At 42.0% G+C, this 22579-nt stretch overlaps 1 protein-coding gene across 2 annotated transcripts; it reads left to right on the top strand.

Annotated features, from left to right (window-relative positions):
- The first annotated feature begins 1310 nt into the window (after positions 1-1310).
- E2F8 (E2F transcription factor 8) lies at positions 1311-22240 on the top strand. Of its 2 annotated transcripts, XM_075927718.2 has the most exons (14): positions 1311-1426; positions 1915-2037; positions 5856-6128; positions 6532-6688; positions 7265-7567; positions 8088-8249; positions 11223-11360; positions 11576-11788; positions 13784-13865; positions 14131-14665; positions 15983-16198; positions 17416-17548; positions 18915-19306; positions 21490-22240. In XM_075927718.2, the coding sequence occupies exons 2-14, from the start codon at positions 2020-2022 to the stop codon at positions 21676-21678; spliced, it is 2811 nt and encodes a 936-aa protein (XP_075783833.2). In that variant the 5' UTR covers positions 1311-1426; positions 1915-2019; the 3' UTR covers positions 21679-22240. The 2 variants fall into 2 exon arrangements, with proteins under 2 accessions (XP_075783833.2, XP_089634715.1); XM_089778589.1 differs by lacking the exon at positions 1311-1426 and having other exon boundaries at positions 2005-2037; positions 14131-14656.
- Positions 22241-22579: the final 339 nt, after the last annotated feature.

Here is a 22579-nt window from a genome sequence, read left to right as displayed (position 1 = left end):
TTCCACAAAGTAAATAATTAGTTATTCATTTCCACAATAAATCACTCAATTAGTGAGTTATTAAATTCTTTCAGCAGGAGAACTGGCTGAATAGGCACAGAAAGGAAAAATATTCTTCTTGTCTGAAGACATTTTCAAAAACAGGTTCAGCTAATACCAGTTAATCATGTTTCTTAGGCAATCCTGTCAGCATTTTTTGCTTGGGTGTGATGGTCACACAACTCCTCTAACTCATAAGCTTCTTGAGGAAAATTTCTCTACTGTAAAGTTGGTGCATCATCTGCAAGAAATCAAGACCCTGACAACAGATTTAGATGTTGGGTTTATAGTGCAAGGAGAATAGAAAAGACAATAAATGGCATCCGAAGTGCAGTTTAAGGGCTTAAGCCTGCAAGCCTGTTCACAAGGAATTTAAATCAATGCAAGAGCAGCATGGGAAAGAATTACAGTCGGGAGTTGGTCCTGAACCATGAACATAGTCACACAGATACAACCAAACACATTGGAATAGCAATGCACTGGAAGCCACCAGGGAAAACTAGTATTATTGGGGGCCACTCTTTAAACAATATACAGGCATTCATCCAAATTAGACTGCAACACTCAGGTGCTACAAAAGCTCACTTGCACTTAAGAGTGAAAACTCCAGTAAAGCAAATGCAGATCCCGTTGCACTAAACGTTTTTTGTAGCATTCAAGTCTTCGTATCCCACAAGGAGTTCAAGCATTAGCCTCCTGAAAGGTAGATCATGAAGGAGAAAAAGCATATTGTTTCACAAAACAGCATCCCATCTGCACACAAGAGGGGTAATACGTACAACTTGCCCCCCACACGGAGATTTTAATTGAGACTCATTCGAACTTCGCCATTCACGGACACATGTGCACTGGGAGATTTGCTTCACTAGTACACCCCTTCCTGGTGCACATACAGCTACATTTCCACGGATGCCTAGATTTGGGGGAACCGCCATTATTTGCACTGGCCCCCAACAAAAGAGCGCCCCACCGACTTCCGCGCACACAGGGAGCGTGGAAAGGGGAGAAACAGATGCTCCCCCCACTTGCAGCAGCACCGCCAGGCGAGAGGAGAAGCAGCAGCAGGAGCACAAGCACGCACACACGTCTATAGCGACACCATTTGTTGCACACCAGCCCAGTTCCCGCGCCCCGCACCCGCCAAGCTCCGGGCGGAGAAACTTTCCGAACTTTCGCCAGTTCAGTAAGCAGGAGTGGGCGGCCGCGGGCTGCGATTGGCTAGGCGGGCAGGAAGCTCGGCTGTGATTGGCTCTGCTCACTCCCCCGCCTCACGAGGGTGGGGAACGTCCGCTAGTCAGCGACGAAACTTCTGTCAGCGGGTTAAATTCAAATCGGCAGCGAGCGGCACCGGTAGCGAGCGCGGGGCCCGCCCTGTCGCTCCGCACAGGTAGGTGCGGGGCTCAGCCGGAGCCACACCGCGCTTGCGGTTAGCCCGTCTCTGCGAATCCGCACTCAGGCAACGCGCTCGGGAGGGGCCCGGCGGGAAGAAGCGTCTAGCGGGGGCGCGGGTTACTGGCGCCAAACGTTTAAATCGGATCCCGGAAGAGTCTCGCCCATTTTTCCCCAGCCAATCAGCGCGGCGGCCTGGTGACTGCTGCCGTGTGATTGGCGCGAGGCCGGGCGGGGGCGAGGCGGGGCCGGGAAGCAGTTGGGCGGCAGGGTGCGGGTTAACTGAGCTGCTCCCGCTCACTGGCGGGCCGCGCGGCCTGAGGCGATCCCAGAGCCCGCCCCTCGCCAGCGCGGGCGGGGCCCTGCGGGCGGGGGAGGCGTTGACAGGTGCTGGACGGGCACGTCCCGAGTGACCAGCCGGGCCGGACTCGGCTCGGTACTTACGGCTCCGGGGCCCTCACCCGCCGCTGCCTTCCCCTTCCCCAGCGCTGCCAGGGCTGAGATGCCGTCGCTGCTGCCCGGAGCCCCGTCGATGACCCTGCGCAGCCCGGCTGGCCAGGAGCAGTGAGGGAGCCCGAGCGCCGGCGGGAAATGGGGTCGGAAGAGAAGGTACTTGCGGGAGTCTGACCGGGCGCTGGCATGTCAGCACTACTCACGCAGGGCGCCTCCATTCCCTGGGCACAGTCATGACATCGCCTCTCTGGATCTTCTACACGAGGCTCCTGCTGATGGCCGTGCGCTTGTCCTCACAGGGTGCTGCTTGTACTGTCAGCCTGGGGCTTGTGGGTCAGCCGGGAACAGGCGCTGAACCGCAGCAGCATCCACCTCCCTGCATTGGCGCTATGGCCAGGTCTACTGTAAAGGGCAAGGTTGACTACAATAGGCAACTCCAGCTAGGTTAACTATGGAGCTGGAGTTAACGTTGTAGTTGGAGCAGAGGAACCTTGATTTGAGTTTCCTTGATGCCTCCACAGCAAGAGGCTGACAGTAGGCTTCCCTTACTCCGCTGCCAACAGGGTTGCCCTCTGAGTTCGATTTTGCAGGTTTTTGCTAGACCTGCTAAATTGAATTCTGGAAGATCGATCTTCTGCTTCGTGAAGACATGGCGTATGCTTCTTGTGGAGGTGGAGTTATTAAATCCATGCAGTGAGGTACTTAGGTTGACAAGAGTGAACTTTTAGTGAAGACACTTAGGTCAGGGATGGGCAAAATATGGCCCACAGGCTGCATCTGTCTCACCAAGCCACCAGATATGGTCTGCAGCCCAGTGGGAATCTCAGGAAGCTCCCTACCTTCTGTACACTGCTCAAGCAGCCAGCTGCAGGGGCCATGTGTTTCTGCACATATCACGTGGGACGGGGGGAGTTCTGTGTGCTGCCCCATCCCCCAGCATGCAAAGAACTCATCTCCCAGGGGCACATGGTGCGCAGGGAACACGTGGACTCTGCAGCCAGATGCTCTAAGTAGCAGGGGCATGGAAGGCAAGGAGCCTGCTTGAGGTTGGGCTGCTGGCCATTAGGAGCCTCCTGGCCAGAGCCTTCCTCTGGCACCCCAGCTCCTTCCAACCATCTGTTCCCCCTTCTGCATCCCTGCCCCAAGTCACAATCCAAACCTTCTTCACCCCCGCTCCAACCTTCTTCACCCATTTTTTTTATATGAAATAAACATCTAAGAAACAATACACAGCTTGAAATGTATAGACTAAGCTATATGCATGTTATATATTAGCAGTTATGCCAAAGCAATAAGTAAATGTCGTAGACATTAACCCAAGATAACCTTTTGTTAGAAGTCAGAATTAGTTTTTAATTTTGTTTTGTTTTGCCTGATGTGAGCCATTCCATTCAGTGGCAAGGGTCAGCTCACAATGGTGTAAACGATTTGAAATTTACCATGTTTCATTTTTCTTAGCAAAAAGATCAGCCCTGTGTGAAAACTTGCTAGCTTTATTTCTCAAAAGAGGAGGAATCTCTTTCTTATAAAATGTTGAACATTTAAACTAAGGATGTTAAAAAGCATTTAATATGATAAGCGTGTAGCTGCTAACAATCAGCATTTACTTGGTTACACACAGAAGAGCCTGCAAAGCTTTCCTGGGAGCGGGGCTACAGTGAAGCCTTCTCCCCAGGAGCAGAGTGGGCAGCCCTTGCTCACATGGCTTCACTCCCAAGAAGGAGGCTTCACTGCCCTTCTGCAGCGAAACTGCCTTCCAATGAGCCATCTGAGTTTGAAGTTAACTGGTACCATTATCCAAAAAGCATCAGCTTATTGGTTAAATGATTGGTTACACTCTTAACATCCCTAACCTAAACAAGTATACCTATTCCTTATGGCCAGCTATAAGCAAAAGCAATAGATGTCACTGTGGCTCCGTCTGGATTGCCACTGAATGAATGCTATCTTGCATTTAAGCTGTGAATACTATGGATGGTGTGGCCACTAGGGCACCTCTGCTTTTTCCTTTTCTTTCAAAAGAACTTCTTCTCTGTCTACACACACCTTTTTCCGAAAGCTGTTTCGGAAGAAGGCTTCTTCCTCATAGAAAGAAGCTTACCAATGTCAGAAGAACCCCTCTGTTCTTTCTATTTTTTTTTTTAAAAGAACACGATTGCAGCGTGGACGTAAGTGAATGGTTTTTTTTGGAAAAACGACCGTAAAGGGATAACCAACACCTTGGCAGGGGGGACTCATATATTATTCGTGGACTGTAGTTTTAACCATTTACCAGGCAATTTTTGGCATTATTCCCCCAAAATGAGTGAATTAGCCATGAATTAACTGTCATCCTGAGTTTTATGTTAAGTTCTTTTATTTATTTGTTTTTTACTTGATGCAAGCAGGTTAATGGAAGAAACTGTATTTATGTATACAGGCAGTCCCCGAGTTACGCGGATCCGACTTATGGCGGATCCGTACTTATGAACGGGACTTTTCTTGCCCCGGAGGATGCGGGCGGTGGGACCGCCCAGACGCGCCGCGATCCCACCGCCCGCGTCCTCTGGAGTGAGAAAAGCTGCTCCACGTCTCCCTGGTCTGCTGGGGGGGGGGAGGCAGCAGACCAGGGAGACGCAGAGCAAAGCCACGGAGGACCCGGGCGGGACCGCGGTGCGTCTGGGCAGTCCTGCCGCCCGGGTCGTCCGCGGCTTTGCTCCGCGTCTCCCTAGTCTGCTGGGCCCCGCCCCCCAGCAGACCAGGGAGACGCGGACCACCCAGACGCGCCGCGGTGCTGCCGCCCGGGTCCTCCGCGGCTTTGCTCTGCGTCTCCCTGGTCTGCTGGGGGACCCTGCCCCCCAGCAGACCAGGGAGACGCGGAGCAAAGCCGCGGAGGACCCGGGCGGCAGCACCGCGGCGCGTCTCGATCCGCCGCCCACGTCTCCACGGTCTGCGCGGGGGGGGGGGGGGCGCAGCGAGTGCGCCCCCCCCCCCCCCCCCAGTGGACCAGGCTTTTCTCGCGGACTCCTGTGGTAGAGCAGCTGGGGCACTGCCAGTTGGTCCTGCAGCGCCGCTCCTCCGCGCTACTGGACAAACCCGGCAATACCCCAGCTGCTCTGCCCGAGGCGTCCTGATTCAGCCGTCCTGATTCAGCCGCTGCTGGTCAGTTTCAGCAGCGGCTGAATCAGGATGCCTGGGGCAGAGCAGCTGGGGTGCTGCTGGGTTGGTCCAGTAGCGCCAAGGAGCGGCGCTACTGGACCAACCCAGCAGCACCCCAGCTGCTCTGCCCCAGGCGTCCCCAAGTCATCCGCTGCTGAAACCTACCAGCGGCTGACTACAGGAAGCCCGAGGCAGAGTTTCTCTGCCCCGGGCTTCCTGGAATCAGCCGCTGATCAGTTTCAGCAGCAGCTGACTTGGGGACACCTGGGGTAGAGCAGCTGGGGTGCTGCTGGTTTGGTCCCTGCAGCGCCGAGGTGCGGCGCTGTGGGGACCTACCCGGCAGCGCCCCAGCTGCTCTGTCCCAGGCGTCCAGATTCAGCTGCTGTTGAAACTGATCAGCGGCTGATTCCAGGAAGCCCGGGGCAGAGAAACTCTGCCTCGGGCTTCCTGTAGTCAGCCGCTGGTAGGTTTCAGCAGCAGCTGAATCTGGACGCCAGTTCTGACTTAAGTACAAATTCAACTTAAGTATAAACCTACAGTCCCTATCTTGTACGTAACCTGGGGACTGCCTGTACTGCATATTGCATGTTAATAAGCCCAGAGTCAACGTGGTAAGTTTTATTCAGCCAAGACTTCATTGCCTTAATAGAAGTCTAACTTGAATAAAGACTGAAAAATTTGTCCGTAGGCTCCCCAAGAGAATAAACTGATTGGCAGTAGACAAGACTAAAGATCAATTTGGGCATGTAGTCTTATGTATGACATTACTTTGAGTTTTATGAGACTTTATTATTTATTTATTTATTTATTTATTTGCTTACTTTCTTTTTGGGCAGGAAAATCATTCTTCTAAGCCACAACAAAACGTATTGAAAACTCCTCTGAAACAGGCAGCTACCTCACATTCAGTATTAACGGAGATCCAGCCTGATTCTGGACTTCTAACAACACCCCCAAAGTCTAAGGAAGTTCCTCACGGAGACCCATGGACACCAACTGCTAATCTTAAAATATTGATCAGCGCTGCTAGTCCTGAGATTCGAAACAGAGAACAAAAAAAGGGACTTTCTGACAGAAGTGAAACTGTAGAGACAAAACACTGTTTGCATGTATGTGGGAAAAAATGTCTATAAATTAAACAGGCGTTTGCCTGTTGATTTAATGCAAGTCTGATTACTAGGTTTTTCTTTTTTTAAAGATGTACTTTAATTCAAAAGGAATTATTTTGCGGGAGTTCTGTGGCATATGTTATACTGGAAGTCAGACTAGACTATCACAATGTTATCTTCTTGCCAAGTTTTCCTTCTGTGTTTAGATTTTACTTCTGGAATCATAGCTATTTGTGATATTATTTTAATTGTTTATATGCTAGATTTGTTATTTTGAGGCTCATCAGCTGTTGAGGATAAGTCATTTGATATTGTTCATCAGTCCCAGATGCTGGCAGTAAATCTGTCAAACTTAACATTTTTATGTACAACATTAAATTATTGTTTCCTTGTTTCTGTACAGGAGCATTTATCAGGAGATGAATATGAAAGATCTCAACCGAGCCGTAAAGAGAAAAGTCTAGGATTATTGTGTCACAGATTTTTAGCTCGATATCCTAATTATCCCAGCATTGCTGAGAATAGTGATATTTGCCTTGATGAAGTAGCAGAAGAGCTTAGTAAGTCTGTGCGCGTACTACAATGTTTATGATTAGGAATATGTAATGTCCTATGAATATCCTCTTTAGTATGTTAAATTATGAAAACGTTTCGTAATGCCCAAGCTAATTTTAGTTCATTCCTTGTCTCAAAGAAAAGAAAGAAGTCCTCGGTTTTAAGACAATCCTTTTTAAAGTTTGAAATGGAAATCTGTTTCTTCAACAAAACTTATTTCTCTGTACACACTGTCTTGTTACAGAACATTTTAAGAAAAAGAACCTTCCATAATGTTTTATACAGAACATATAAACAATAACCACGGCTACTGGCAATAACGAGTACATTTTTGGTTCTTCAAATTATGGGTATGATCAGTGATTGGATGAGTGGGGAATTGGGTGGTTTTCTGGCTGCATCCACAGTTTGCCCAAATGTGACATCAAAATAATATGTGATTTGATGCAAACTATGTAGATTTTTGTAATAGTTCCTTAAATCATCATGCTAGGTAAACCAGCTGCAGAGATATGTATGCTAAGAACAGTACTGCATGATCCAAATTTCAAGATGAATGTTAGTATTGTTTTTCCTTATAGATGTTGAACGTAGACGCATATATGATATTGTAAATGTGCTAGAGAGTCTGCATATGGTGAGCCGCCTTGCCAAAAACAGATACGCTTGGTATGGGCGTCATAATCTCAACAGAACGCTGCAGACTTTGAAAAAAGTTGGCGAAGAGAACAAATACACACAACAAATTGAGATGATCAAGAAGCGAGAGTATGATTTTGAGTTAGACAATGATAAAAATGAGGAGATGGCGACCAAACTTGTTGGCCCAAATGAACATTCAGAAATGTGTTTTGTTGAACTTCCAGGGATGGAATTTCGAGCAGGTAACAATTTTATGTATTAAAATTAGAAGTATCTAAACACAGATCTCTTAAATTCTTAAGCCTAAAATGCACCAAAGTGTTATTCTTTTTCAGATGTTTTAATTAAGACCAAGGTGCTTGTTGATAAATATTTTTGTTACAGGTTGTACCTTCTTGGTCTGTCACTCTTGGGACCAGGGCTGCTCTCTGTGCTTGGTCGCAGGGTTCTGCAGGCATCCTGCCTCTTCCCGAGAGTGTCCTCTGCTCCCCACTCTTCCCCCTTCCTCTCTGACCTAGAACACTGCAAGTGAGCTATATGCAATGCTCTGGAAGCTCTGTGAGGACAGGGGTAGAGTTGTTGAGCAAAGGGACTGGTTTATTCCCAAGAGTGCTCCAACCTGAGAGCCCCCATGGGGTAGCCAAACTATGGAAATCTGGACTACAAATGTCCAAGCTGTACTTAATTTCTTAAATAGTAAGAACTGCCATTTCAGATGGCATGTCACTGGATACATTTTAATACTTTCTCCTTTCTGTACAGCTTCAGTAAACAGCAGGAAAGACAAATCTTTACGAGTGATGAGTCAGAAATTTGTGATGCTATTTCTTGTATCAACTCCTCAAATAGTGAGCCTTGAAGTTGCTGCTAGAATTTTGATTGGAGAGGACCATGTAGAAGATTTAGATAAAAGCAAGTTTAAAAGTAAGTAAAATACTGCTGGACCTGTCTTGGTTGTCTATTTATATACGTTTTGTCTCTAATGATCTGGTTTTTATTTTTCTTAAATGGAATGTATTTCATTTACTATTACAGCTGTTGTTTATAGTGAGTCTAGCAAGCTGTAATTGTTAAATATAATGTTACATATTATGAAACGTGATGAGACTCTTTCTCTTCCTATAATATATTTCTAATTAGTTATGAAGGAACTAATTATACCTTTAACACAAGATGTCCACAAGATCTATTTGTGGAAGGGTAGCCAAAAATACATATGAAAGATTTGAAGAAAGCTGGTTTATAGGGCCTTACCAAATTCATAATCTGTATTAGTCAATTTCATGGCGGGGGGGGGGGGGGCGGCGGTAATTGGTCAGTTTCATGTTTTCACATGTTTACCTCTGCAGTTTCATAGCGTTGTATCACGGGGGTTCTGACCTAAAAGGCAGGTGGGAGAGGGGATTGCAAGACTATTGTAGGCAGAACAAGGGCTTTCCACCTTACTTCTGGTGTGCTGCTGGTAGAGGTGCTGCCTTTAGTCCTGCACAGCCAGAGAGGAATGTAGCTGGCCAGGTGCCCCTTGTAATGCCAGTGCCACTACCAGCTGCAGCACAGAAGTGAGAGTTATAGGATATAGGTTACTGTATGTCTAGTTTTCCATTAGTCTCCTGCTGGAGTGGGAGTGAGATTGTTGAAACTGCAGCCTCCCTGCACTGGGGTGTGAGACAGCTAGAGCTGCAACCTCTGTTCCAAAAGGCAACAGCTGGAGTTATAGATCTTTCTAGGGCTGGGGGAGGTCCTAGAGGTGGGTCTGACCCATTCCAGGAACACTTCTGCAGGGTAAGAGAACATCACATCCCTCCCATTTGCGGCTGGTACTAGCAACTGGAACCCTGTGATCAATAGGAGTCCCTAGCTGCATGCTGGATTTCATGTAGGAAATCAGATTTAACAGTCTGTGACCTGTTTTTTCAAAGCTGTGAATTTGGTAGGGCTCTAATTATGAAGTGATATTATCATGTTGCTCATTAGTAACTGTCTTTTTCATTATGAAACTTCCTTATTTTTTTGTTTCTTATCAACTGTCACATAAATTTGATTGTCCCTGTACTAGACAAGTTTTTATCATGGTCATGTGACTGTGCTGGTTGAAATGTAGAAAAATTTCTAGAAGTCCAGGAAGTAGTTAATCTCATGGGAGGAAGTGGAATTTAAAATATTGTCTTTGTCAACTGTAATTCTGTTAGGGTGTGTCTACACATGCACCCTCTTTTGAGAGAGGAATGCAAATGAAGACATTAGAAATTGCAAATGAAGCCCGGATTTAAATATCCCGCACTTCATTTGCATATTCGCGTTATGGCACTATTTCGAAATAGAGCTATTTTGAAATAACAGATGCTGTTAAGACACGGTTATTTCGAGAGAAAACCCTTCTCTTGAAATAACTGGCAAACCTCATTTTATGAGGTTTACCAGTTATTTCGAGAGAAGGGTTTTCTCTTGAAATAACTGTGTCTTAACAGCATCTGTTATTTTGAAATAGTACTATTTCGAAATAGCGCCATAATGCGACTATGCAAATGAAGCACGGGATATTTCAAATGTCTTCATTTGCATCCCTCTCCCTTAGTTCATGTCTCCTTAATTGTGGTATTATTTTTAAATCCTCTCTCCTGCCATTGAGTCACAGACAAAACCCCCCCATTGGCTTTTGTGCAAATTGTGCATGTGGAATAATGACAGGATCAGGCCTCAGTAATTACAATTAGTAGTTTCTTTTCCACTACATAATGTTTTTCTCTCTTTCTCCACTGTGGACTGATGTGTCTGACCAAAGGGCACTGCTTGTATTCAGAGAGATGTATCTTTCTGTAAATATAACTAGTGTGTTACCACATACTTGGCAAACAAGGATCATCCTGAATTTTGTGGATGATTTGCCAGGTTTGGGTTTTTTTTTTTTTTCAGTGGGAGAAACTGAGCCTGAATGTGTTATGGTTGAAAGTCAAGCTCTTTGGTGGTAGTTCAATTGGATTTTAAAATGTGAATCTAGTGGGTAGTATCTCAAATTATTAATCAGGATATGGTGGTATATTGAAGGATTCTGCAGGTGAATGATGATTCCAGTGTATTTTAGAATATTTCTGTTCCTCCTGCCACCAATTTAGCTGCTATCTTTCAGTGTAAGATAGGGACATTAAAATGTGTTTAATTTTGTAAATGTGTAACTGCTATACATTTCAGCGGTTACATGTATAAACATGGTGGAGCAGACAGGAGCCAGTGCTCGTGGGGCACTGGCTTAAAAGCTGCCTCCTCCCTCTTTCCTCTCCTGCCCATGCTGTTGCCTTTGTGTGTTTTTAGGCAGCAGCGTGGGGTGGAAGTAGGTGGCTCCACATAAGCTGGCATGCGTGGGGAGCCAGCTTAAAAGCCAGTGACTTGTGCATACCAGCTCCCACCTGCATTCCTGTCCCTGCTGCCTCTGTTTCAGAGGCAGCTGGGGGAGGCGGCTCCACGGGAGCTGGTACGCACACGGAGCTGGCTTAATCGTACCGATACAGAGGCAGCAGTGGTGGGGGATGCTGCATGTAACTGTTAGAATTAACCTGATAAGCCCATGCTCATTGGTTAATCATGTAAATGGCTGGCTACATGTTCAGAGCCCTAATATAAGGTTTCTCCAGGCTTGCACAATATCAAGGCCCAGATCTGGGGAGAAAAAGACAATTTGGATGAAGACTAAATTGTTCTTAAAGGATCCAAAATGAGTGACTGCAGTCTGGAGCCAATAACCTCAGCTGTTACTTTTAATTTTGTTTAACATAAATTTAAGAACATGTTGCAGGGGTGGGGAAGCATCCTTAGCTTTATGTGAAATAACTATGAACGAAGGTATAATTCTAGTGAACCCAGAAGTGCTATACAGAATTTAACTTATTTGTTTTATTTCAGCCAAAATTAGGAGACTATACGACATAGCTAATGTTCTCAGTAGTCTAGAGCTTATCAAGAAGGTTCATGTTAAAGAGGAGAGAGGCCGAAAGCCAGCATTCAAATGGACAGGACCAGAGGTTTTACCAGATACTCAGGGTGAGTGTTCTGCTTTACTTTCCTTTTGTCTTGGTTGGCACGAATTGCCTTTTTTCCACCTAAACTTACACTGAGGGATAGTTTAATTTTTCTCTAAAGAGTATTTTTTTCCCAGTTTGTCAGATAATGCCTGCATTCTAATCACCAACCAAATAGTAAAAGAACTGTTTTATTGTTCATGTTACATGTGATATTATTTTCATTTTCTATTTTAGATACAAAACCTTTAACTACTACCACTTCATTAGTTCCATCTAATTCTGCAAAATCTAAATCTCCCAAAGAGCAGTGTTCAAAAAATCTCTTCCCTTTGAGAGGCAAGCAAAACTTCACTCGGCATCCATCGCTAATAAAGCTAGTAAAGACTATCGAAAGTGACCGGAGGAAGATCCATTCTGCTCCAAGCAGCCCCAGCAAGACAAGCACACGTATGTAATTAGAAAGCAAGTTGCTCTGTCTTTTCCTGCATAGTCTATTGGAGAGATAATGTGGGTAAGGTAATATCTTTTATGGACCAATTTTTGTTAGTGGAAGAAAGAGAGAGAGTTCAATCGTAGTCCTGCCATGAGTATAGAGAGGTAGACTAGATTACTTTAATCTTGTATTTAGCTGTGACACTCTGAGTACCTTCCTTTAGGTCAGGGAAAAGCTCTGCGTAGCCGCAAAGCTTGTGTCTCTGCCAACAGAAATTGGTGCATTGGAACATATTTACCTCACCCATGTTGTATTTCCAATATCGTGGGACCAACACAGCTACAATAGATATGCTGTTAACATATTGTATGAATCTATTGTTAAATAGATATTGACGTTTAACTTCTTTGGATTTGGTTAACCAGTGCCTGGAGCAGTCCCTGCACCCGCACTGCTACAGGACAGTTAAGTGGTTAACATTTTTAAATGGGATTTTACATCCCTAGTTAGCATGTGCAACATAGAGTTGCAGCCATTATATTCCAGATCTAAATTTGGTTAACTATTTGTAATTACCTGCTCCTGTTACTAGGAGTTATGTAGGTTGTGCACTTTCATGATTTATTTTTATTATTAAAGAAGAAAATGCCTTAATTTTTAATTAAGGCTATTAATGCAATGCTATAGAAAACAAAATGAAGTTAAATATTCTGTTAGGAATATGTTTTATGGATATGCATACTTTACCTTTTTCTGCACTGTGGCTAGGTTTGGCAAAAAAAAAAATTATTTTTTTTTACTAGCAGTCATTTTGAGTAGATTACACTTATAGGAAAGTTCAAGAAATTAAATATATGTAATATAATTTTATATTAATATGCTTGCTAAAGGGAAGTAAAGAACAGTTTTAAATTTGTAGGATTTCAACTTCAAACATTATTTAGATTATTGAATAATTATCATACATAGTAAGTTTGAATCAGAAACTCATAAAGCTTCCATTACTTTTTCCGTAACTAATTTGAATTATTTTGTGATTTGTAACAGTAAAAATTTTCATTGCACTAAAATGACAGTTGAATAGGCAACTTGATTTTAATTTTGTTAGCCAATTTTTTAATGAACTCTAATCATAATAGTCATTACTTTTTTCCAATGAAAAACAAAAATAATTATTTAAACCTTTCACCCAGCATATTCTGATGTAAAAAGTAGTGCATTCAGCTAATTAAAGTGGCAGGATTGTTTATGCAAAATTTGGTATCTGTAGGTAATCATGAAGTATGACTTTATTTTGCACAAACAAATTCACAAACTCTTCAAAATATGTAACAGATAACTTCAACAAATTACTATAGATATTTTTAAGAAACCTTTGCTATTTTTTTTTAATTTTCATATTTGTGAGAAACTCTGGGAAGCTAGAGAATTATTATTTAATTCCACTGTATGTTGAAATTAGAACAATTAAAGTTTTATAACTGTTAAAACACATATTTTCCACATCATGTACTAAAATATACAAAGTTAATGTCCTTAAATGCGTTTCTAAATTCTCAAGTAGCATTTTTTTCCTTTGCCTACATGTACATTTTGATTATGGATGGAACTATGTATTGTGAATGAAATTGACGTTTACTAATAAAAATCCAATTGTGCCAGGCCTAACTATGTCTCAGCTGGCCCTTCTGGAAGGGCCACATTTAAAGTTGAGATCACCATTTATTCTTTGAGTAAATGCAGTTCTTGGGCTTGGACTCTGCCAGCAAAAGTACTAATTGGTGCCTCATGTTGTCCTTTGTGGATGCTTATCTATAAAAAGCTGAACTGAGGGCTCCAACTTAAGCCACTGTCCAACTGACATATCCAGCCTGAATTTTAATTGAATGGCAACATGGAGGTGAAAGACTTAACACCTTGTTACTAAACATTTAAACCATGCAAACTGTCTAAATGGTATTCTTAATGATGAATCTACCTTCTGTTTATGGCTTTTTTCTTCCGAACAGATAATGACCAAAAATCATCCCTGCCAAGTAAAATGGCTCAGCTTGCAGCAATTTGTAAACCACAGATAGAAGAACAATCAAGGTATGTTTACACTAGCGTTATAGTGAGAAGTTTATTTCACATCTGGATCACAAAATTTGGAATGTATTTAGTCAGCTATTGTGAACTAGAGTTAGCCAACCTGTAACTATTAAACTCAATTTTTCAATAGCATTATTTTCACTTTATTTAATGGATGAAGTAGTGCAAATTCCATCAGATTACTCTGTTTTTGCATGTCATGACATAAAATGGCCAGCGGCCTTCTGAATGTATTTAAGTGCGTATTTCTTATTTTTTCTTTTAGGGAATTAAAGATGAAATTGACAAGATCACCCTTAGAATGTAAATTGAGCTCTAGTGATGAATCTCTTCTGAAATGTGAACCTAACACTACATCATCCTGTCAAAATCCATCTCTTGTTCAGCCACTGGGTGTCCTGCCTCTTATCCACAATTCAGTTTCTCCAGTAATGCTACCTCAAACCCATTCTGCTATTTCATATGCTATATATTTGCATCCTTCCCAAGCTCAGACTGTGACAACATATAGCCCAAGTTTTACATTACAGTCTGTGCCCTGTCCCAATGTGACTAGAACTAAAAGTGTTTTGGATGGTAATTCAAAAATACCGCTTAGCCAAATGACCACTGGACAGGGGGACAGTAATGCAAGTGAAGTTAGCGTGGCGAACTTGATGGCTAAAGAGACACAAGTTACAAAAATTGAGTTTACACCAGAGAAGTGCCTTAAAAGATCTCAAGCATTACAGGAGAACAGTTCAATTAAGAAATGTAAAAGTGATGAGAAAAGTCTTGAAGATGTTTATACAGTAAGTAATGTAAGAAAAAATATAGCTTTTTTACCTTAATATTGTAGTGATGACATACTATTACAAAGTACTCAGGATCCTAATAGAAGGCACAAATAAATGGATTGTATAAAACATGATTTCAGGAGAAATTCAACTCTTAATTCAAAATTGTTTGGTTGAATTGTGGACAAATGTTCTTAAACCTTGATGGAAGTATATTGCTCTTAAGTTCCACCAGGGGTTGGCTTTAGATAGGGGTATCATACCAGTCTTATGGAGTGAGTGCTTTTTGTTTCAAGGTGGTGAGGAGAGTATTTAGAAAGATTGCACTGAATCAAAAGGCTGCTCAATTCCCTGCAATTCCGATTTTTGCAAATGTTCGGTATTTGCAGCAATTGTGAATAGTATTACACTTTCAGTATAAATCTTGAACTTGCCTTTTTTAAGGGTGAATGTCCATGGATACTGTGCTCATAGTTTACCTTGTGTTTGGCAAACATTCAGATAATACATAGTTCTGTCAATCAAAGCAAATCTTTGCAAGACCAAAACTTGAATCAGGTTATCTTAACAAATAGTTTGATTCAGGGGGAAAAAACCCACACCTATGAGTGTTTACAGAACATTTTAAAAGTATAACCAAAATCCAAACATGGTAACTTTATTTGCTGTCTTCCAGGGGATGTAATGCAATCTTTCTGGAGTAGTTCAAGAACTTCCTTACCTCAAAGTATTTCAAGGATTTTTTTTATCTAGTGTTGTTAATTCCTGACACCCTATATAAAAAATTATTCAGTTGAAACTTCTCAGGCCAAATCTCTAGATATATGTGAACTGTGCTGATGTACTTGGGAAATGTGGATAAGAATGTCTTTTTGACCCTTGTTTCTAAATCCTGGGACTATTTGGTAACCAGTTTGGCCTCATAATGCACTTTAGCAGTCTTTAGGCTATGCTCTACTTTGTGCTTGCTGGAACAACCATAGGTCATCACTGTAGAGTGCTCTTACCATGCCCCTTCCCAACCATAGAACATCTAGGATGCTGGTGGGTGCAGAAGCAGGTAATGTAGAGCTGTCTGTGCTGGTACTTTAGTAGTCTACAGGGCAGAGTAACAAAGTGGAGTTTGATGCTATGGCTCTTTAAGAGGCTTTTTTTGGTAGTATTCATAAAAGATTTAATGAATGGAATTAGTTTTTGAAACATGACATTTCAAATATCTCATATAATGAAAGCAAATACATGATTTAAAGCTATATACTTAATTACATTTACTGTAGATATCTAAAACCCATCTTTAAAATGTCTTTTTTTCTTGTCCTTGTGTAATACATATTTTTTCAGGGACATTCTGTTAAGGGTGAAAGAACATCTTCTAGTACACTGCACTTGAAGCCTGAAATAAGTAATTTCCACGAGGAAAACCAGCACAAATCTGAAAAACTAGATCAAAATGTGGAATGTTGCTTTGATCATGAAAGGAAAGGTCTTTCAGAAGATAAAAGCAGAAGCAGTACTACACAAGAGATGCCTGTTGCATTTGCTGTTTCTACTCATGAGGTATACTTTCCACTAATTTGAAAAAGTACAGCCCCCCCAAAGATGTATTAATAGTCAGAACATACATACAGGAAACCTCTGTGATTCATTTGGTCTTTAGTCTACCCTTAAGCTCTTATTTCTCATAGGACTCTACTGTATTACGCATACAAGTAGGGGAGGAAAAAATACTTTTCAGCAATATTTCCAATGAAGGTTGTGTCTCTTCATTAGAAATTCTTCTGGAGAGTCTTTAATTTTCCTCTTGTGCTTAATTTCAAAGGTTTATTTGGCTTTCAGTAGAAGCGTGTAAATTCTTGCATGACTAGCCTAATGAGGTTCTTATAGTTCTTAACTTCTACAATTTTTAATTGTACGAATAGAAAAATGCTCAAATTTAATTACATTAACATATAGTGAGATCTAGTATTTTTAAAATCTTGTTTCTGTTTTTAAAAAAAAACTAGTGGGCTGCATGCCATGCTCGCTACACTCGCCAACCCCCTCTCTCTCTGGTGGCTTTCGTGCCAGAGAGCATGAGAGTGTGATGACGTCCAGCGAGCGTAATGATGTCATTCTGTCGCCCAGCAGGAAAAACGTATTTACATATAGAGATTATAATATAATTCTTAATGGAACATGAAGTATCGATAAACTCTTTGCCAAAATAAATGAGCAATCTACTTTTGTTTGCTTTGGTGCTCATTTGCAAAACTCAGCACTCTATAGTGGGTGTCATCATTATTGGCTGTGTGTGTCTTAGAGGAGATTCGAGTTTTCTTGGCAAAAACAGATTTTATTATATATCTAAAAGGTATTATACTCATGGACTTTTATCAAAGGTCTCATCTGATCCGAGAATGGAATGATGTTGCCATTTGAGTCCAGACCTTGGTTTGTCAAAATGTGCATTCAAAAATTGTCAGCATTTAATTTAATCTCTAATTCAGCCAGACATATTTAACAGAAATGCAGCACACTCTACTTCTTGAGAAAAAGGAGGACCTTGAATTACATACTGAAGATTAATGTCAACTGAAGATAAGTGTTGAGAGGAAGTCCTGTTCAAGCCTCTGGCAGAAGTTAATCAGCAGAAAAGGATGCAACATAGGTCCTGCAGTGCAGAGAGAGTGAAAAATGGCATTAGGGTTTTTCAAAGACTACAGATTATACCATAAGAGACATATGAATATGTTTCTTATTACACCTGTGTGAAAAAAATATCCTTTCTTTTTCAGACCTTGTTTTCTTCAGGGTATCTTATTCCTCTTGCTCAGTGCTCACAAAATAGCAATGAGGCCATTTTTTCTAACAAGGAAAACTCTGGGATATGTTCGCTGCCACATGTGACCTACAGTTCACCTATTGCTGGTGTGTATATGTACACTATATATAAGTATTTATATAGATGTAACTATAATGGGGTGTGGTCACAGAAGACCCCTTGGGATTGTTCCCCAGTGTGCTGATTATGCCATCCTGACATCTGTCTTCTTGTTCTCTGTGGCTCTCCTCCGCCCTCCTGGGCCAGGTCTTCTGGTGTCCCATTCCTATCCCCAACAAGGCATAGAGTTGATGTTACCACCCCCCTGAAGGCAATGCGGATACTGAACCCCTTCAGCTCTGGGAGTTTGTAGTTCTAGGGCATAGCACCCAGGAAACCAACCCACAAAGGGATAAAACCCCCAAATAAATCAGTCTTTGTGCAAAAGGTTTACACAATGAAAGCTCATTCAGGAAAGCCTCCTTTATCAATGAAAGAACTATGTGCACACTAATTGTTCTCCCCCTCCCATAACAATAATTTACACTGGGCCCGACCGTAAACAAAAGTGTTGTTTTTTTTTAAAGTACAAGCTGTAGAATGTAAGTGGCTGCAAGTGAAAACAGCCAGATCAAAGTTACTAAAAAAATTAAAAGTATGCACATAACTAGGTGATATGGTCACGTCTTACTAGTCCAATCACTTTTGGACTTATAGGACAAACAGAGCTGTTCACTAGTCTTTAGTTGATCCGACTCGTCCTTAGTTGATCACCCAGTTGTTAAGACTTCCGGAGCACCAGTGATGACTTTTATTATCACATTTAAACGATAAACAGTCTCATGCGTCATATTTCTAACTTTACATACAAGAATGATACATGCCCCAAAATAGGATATACAGATCCAATAGATTGTAACACTAATATTGATAGATTACATGTTGTATTTTGTCCAAAATATCTTTGAGTTAAGTGTATTTATATTTATATAAGCCAGTTTTCATAAAGCAAAGAGGAGGACCGTCACAATAAGTTTTCTGGTTTTGAGCATTGTGAACCAGTTTCACCCAGAAGAAGTCAGTGAAACTACCAGTCATGGATTTGGCCCTTTTGGAGTCTTAGGGTGTGTCTACACTTCAATTAAAAAAAACCACACAACAGTGAGTCTCAGGGCCCAGTTCAGCTGACTCAGGATTGCGGGGCTCGGACTGCAAGGCAAAATACCTAACATGATAGATAGTTGGGCTCTGGCTAGAGCCAGGCATCTGAAACCCTCCCTCCTCACAAAATTTTGGAGTCTGGGTTCCAGCTCAAGCCCGGATGACTACACTACTATTTTTAGCCCCCAGATTGAGCCTGAGTCAGTTGACCTGAGTTCTGAGACTCATTACCATATGTCTTTTAGCACAGTATAGACACCCTCATCTGTTAAAGGTTGATTTTTAATTTCCAACTCCATTTTTCTTTCATAGGTGTTATTCCAGTGACAGCTTCCGAATTTACAGCTGTTAATATTCCTGCTTTTCATGTCACACCCTTGAAGTTAATGGTACCACCATCTTCTATAGCTGCTGCACCTGTAGTAAATAGCTCATGTCTTAATTCAAGCCATAGTAATCCTGTCCAAAACCCAAGCTCTTCAATTCTGAACTTTACTCTACAACATTTAGGGCTCATACCTGCTGGTATGCAAGTTTCTCCAAATCCTGTACTTCAACCAGTGCCAATCTCTCCAAAACAAGAATCTGTTAGTCCTGTTTCAGAGAATGTGACCTTGCAACAAGAAAGAGTGTTTAAAACCGAATCAAACATAACTGTGTATGACTTAAATGGAAAATCCAGTGCAGTAATTCCTTTACAGCAGGTAAGATAACTGTCAAATACAAGTATTCTAACTTATTTTAAGTCTCAAAGGGGTAGGCATATTAATCTGTATCTTTAAAAACAGTGAGTAGTCCTATGGCACCTTAAAGACTTTTGTTAGTCTCTAAGGCTATGTCTAGACTGGCATGATTTTCCGCAAATGCTTTTAACGGAAAAGTGCCAATCAAGATGCGCTTTTCCGTAAAAAAGCCCCGATTGCCATTTTCATGATCGGGGCTTTTTTGCGCAAAACAAATCTGAGCTGTCTACACTGGTCCTTTTGCACAGAAGCTTTGCGCAAAAGGACCTTTGCCAGAACGGGAGCAGCATAGTATTTCCGCAAGAAGCACTGATTTCAGACAGTAGGAAGTCAGTGTTCTTGCAGAAATTCAAGCGGCCAGTGGAGACAGCTGGTTTTGCGGAAAAACTTGCCAGTCTAGACACAGCCTAAGGGTACATCTACACAGCAACATTATTTCAAAATAACTAGCATTATTTTGAAATAACTTAGTCCACGTCTGTGGAGCAGGCAGTTATTTCGAAATAATGTTGCTGTGTGGACGTACCTTAAGGTGCCAAAGAACTACTCCTTATTTTAAGAGTTAGAAATTACTTACTAGAAGACTTACCCAGCATTGTCTGCAGACAGAGGCTGCTCCATGGGATGCCCGGTGCAGCCCCTGCCCATGGAGAGTTCAAATCCAGAGGCAGCAGCATGGGATGGCAGGGGGCTCCCCGGGGTGGGGCAGGGAGCACACTGGCTAACGGTCCCACCCTGGGGGACTATTGAATAGTTGTGTAACTGATCTTGTGTGTGGTTACACGACTATTCAGATTAATCACTATCTACCCATACCTTCAGGGCAGGGTGCTGGTGGTGTGTGGGGGAGGGGGTGCAGGGCAGGAACGTGTAGTGAAAGAGTGAGCATTGGAGGTTGAGGGGGAACTCAGGGCAGAGTATCCCATCTGGTAGTGCTTTCTCCCTTCCCAGCTCCTGCAGCTGGTGGGATCTTCTGTCCCCTGCCAAGCCCCGTGTTCAGAAGGGCCTTCTTCCCACCCAACCCCTATGGCCAGTAGGACCTTCTCTCCACCACAGCCCTCCCTGGCTGCCAGGGGCCTTTTCTCTCCCCTCAACTACCCCTTGGCCGCACGGAGTTTTTTCTCTTCCTCTTGCTCCCTCTGGCTGCCAGGGACCTTCTGTCTCCCCACAGCTTCCTTGGCCTGCATGGCCCTTCTCCCTTCCTCTGGTGCTGTGGGAGGGATTTGGTGCAGAGGGACTACTTATCCTGTCTGGTGACAGGCAAGATTGCCAAGCCCCAGCCCCACTGGCCATCCTCTTGGTGATCTCTCTTCAGTATAGCTTTCCCCTGCGGGCTCGCTGCTTTCAGTATGGTGCCCCTTCTCTCTTTGCCCACCTTTTCAATATTATGGAAAACAGTCCGATTCCCAGCTCTTCCCATTTTCTTGGCACAGCCAAACCGTGATCTTGCTTTAAGTTAGCATAATAGGAAGCTCCATACTAAATTTGGTGATCCTAGCTCTTACTGTTTAGGAGGTGTTCTTGAACAAATGGACTCACAGATAGATGTGCTGATCTCTAAAATAAATAGTATAATAGTTCCCAAAGGCCATGATAAAGAAAAATTTGAGTAACTCATAATAAAGATTGATATTCTTGAAATCACCGGTTTTAATTATGATTTTAAATCAACAATCAGGAAAGCTTTATTTAAATAATAGATTTTAATTGTATTTACATTTGTTGTGAGATTTATTCTCATTGGTTAATACTTGCTGATTTGCAACTAAATATAGCCTTTGCATGAAGTTTGGTGCTTTTTTGTTTATTTGATTGCCTGGTTTGGGGGGATTTTTTTTGTGTTTGCTACCTAAACAGGATACATATATGTATTAAAGCTGGTATCTAGCTTAGCTTACCTTTTTGTTAAGACACTTAATTTTTACGTTTTATTTGTTAAGAAATGGGGAATGAGGCATTTCTAATTTTCTAGGTGACTAATTTTTGTAATTGCAGTTAGTGTCAAACTAGGGATGTCAAGGCCAAAAGAAGGAAATTTTATATATTACTTTCTCTTTCTAAGACTTACAAGGTTTTTGAATATTCTAGCTTTAAGTTTCTATCTAATTTTAAGTGACTGTAATGTTCTTTTCCCTTCCAATCAGTCTCGTATTCCAGTGAAATCTAAAGAGTCACAATCAGTGACTGAAAGTTTTTTCCGTACGCCCGGAGGGCCGAATGCAATTTCTAGTTTATCTTCGTCTCCTTCAAATTCAGACTGCGCTGATGGAATTTCACATGGAAACTTGTTTGTTCCACAAAGAAAACTTGAAGTGTCAGAGGACCAACTTTGACTGAGACGTCTGTCTGTTAAACTTGTTTTGTGGGTATATTTACCAGTACAACACTTAGTATTGTGATTTGGAAGATGTACATCCTGGAAACAAACAGTAAATGCATTAAGAAGTCTTCAGTATTGAAAAAGCCTTATTTAGCGCTTAGGATTAAAATTGGCATTTTTTATAAAAGCAACTAATGTCCATTAATTTTTGCAGTTTAAAGCATTACAACCAAGTATGTGCCAAATGTCTGTTTTACTCTGCATAACAGTACAGAACAAAGTAAGCTCTTAGGCATAATTTGTTGTGTACAGAAACTGAGTAAATGCAAAACCACAGAGCATCAGTACACCTTTTGCACAATGAAAGTACTGTGAGCATGTAATATATTGTATTTTTAAATAGGAAAGGCTATAGTTAAATATTTTCTACTTTATTTTTACTCCTACATTCTTTCAATAATGATCTTGTAAAGTTAGTAAAAAAATTAATCAAGTATGTAAATTAAGAATTATTTATAATGTATTTTTAATCAATTTATTCACATTAAATTTAAGGCTAAACTTTTTAATTTTAAGTGCCAAAGATATTGTTTAATTGAATGAAATAACCTCAGTAACTTATGCATAATATATCAAGACAATTTTTTTATGTTGCTCTGTCGTAAAAGCTTTATACTATTAATTTGCATTATAGGAAGAGGGAAATACTGCAATATTTTTATCAGAAGGTGATATGTATGAGACAGATCAGGGGTTAGCAAATACTGGGCTGCAAGCCAGATTTGGTCTGCAAGGGTTAGCTCAGGGTGGGCTCCCACCACTACATTTATCTCCTTGGCGCAGGTATGGGCAATTGCAGCTCTCATTGGCCATGGATCACAGCCAGTGAGAGCTGTGGGAAGCGGTGTCCCAGT

Source organism: Pelodiscus sinensis, chromosome 5 (genome assembly GCF_052426305.1).
Source record: "Pelodiscus sinensis isolate ZL-2025 chromosome 5, ASM5242630v1, whole genome shotgun sequence".
Taxonomy (NCBI): Eukaryota; Metazoa; Chordata; order Testudines; family Trionychidae; genus Pelodiscus; species Pelodiscus sinensis.
The sequence above is the reverse complement of the archived record's forward strand: the minus strand, read 5'-3'. Positions and strand labels throughout refer to the sequence as shown.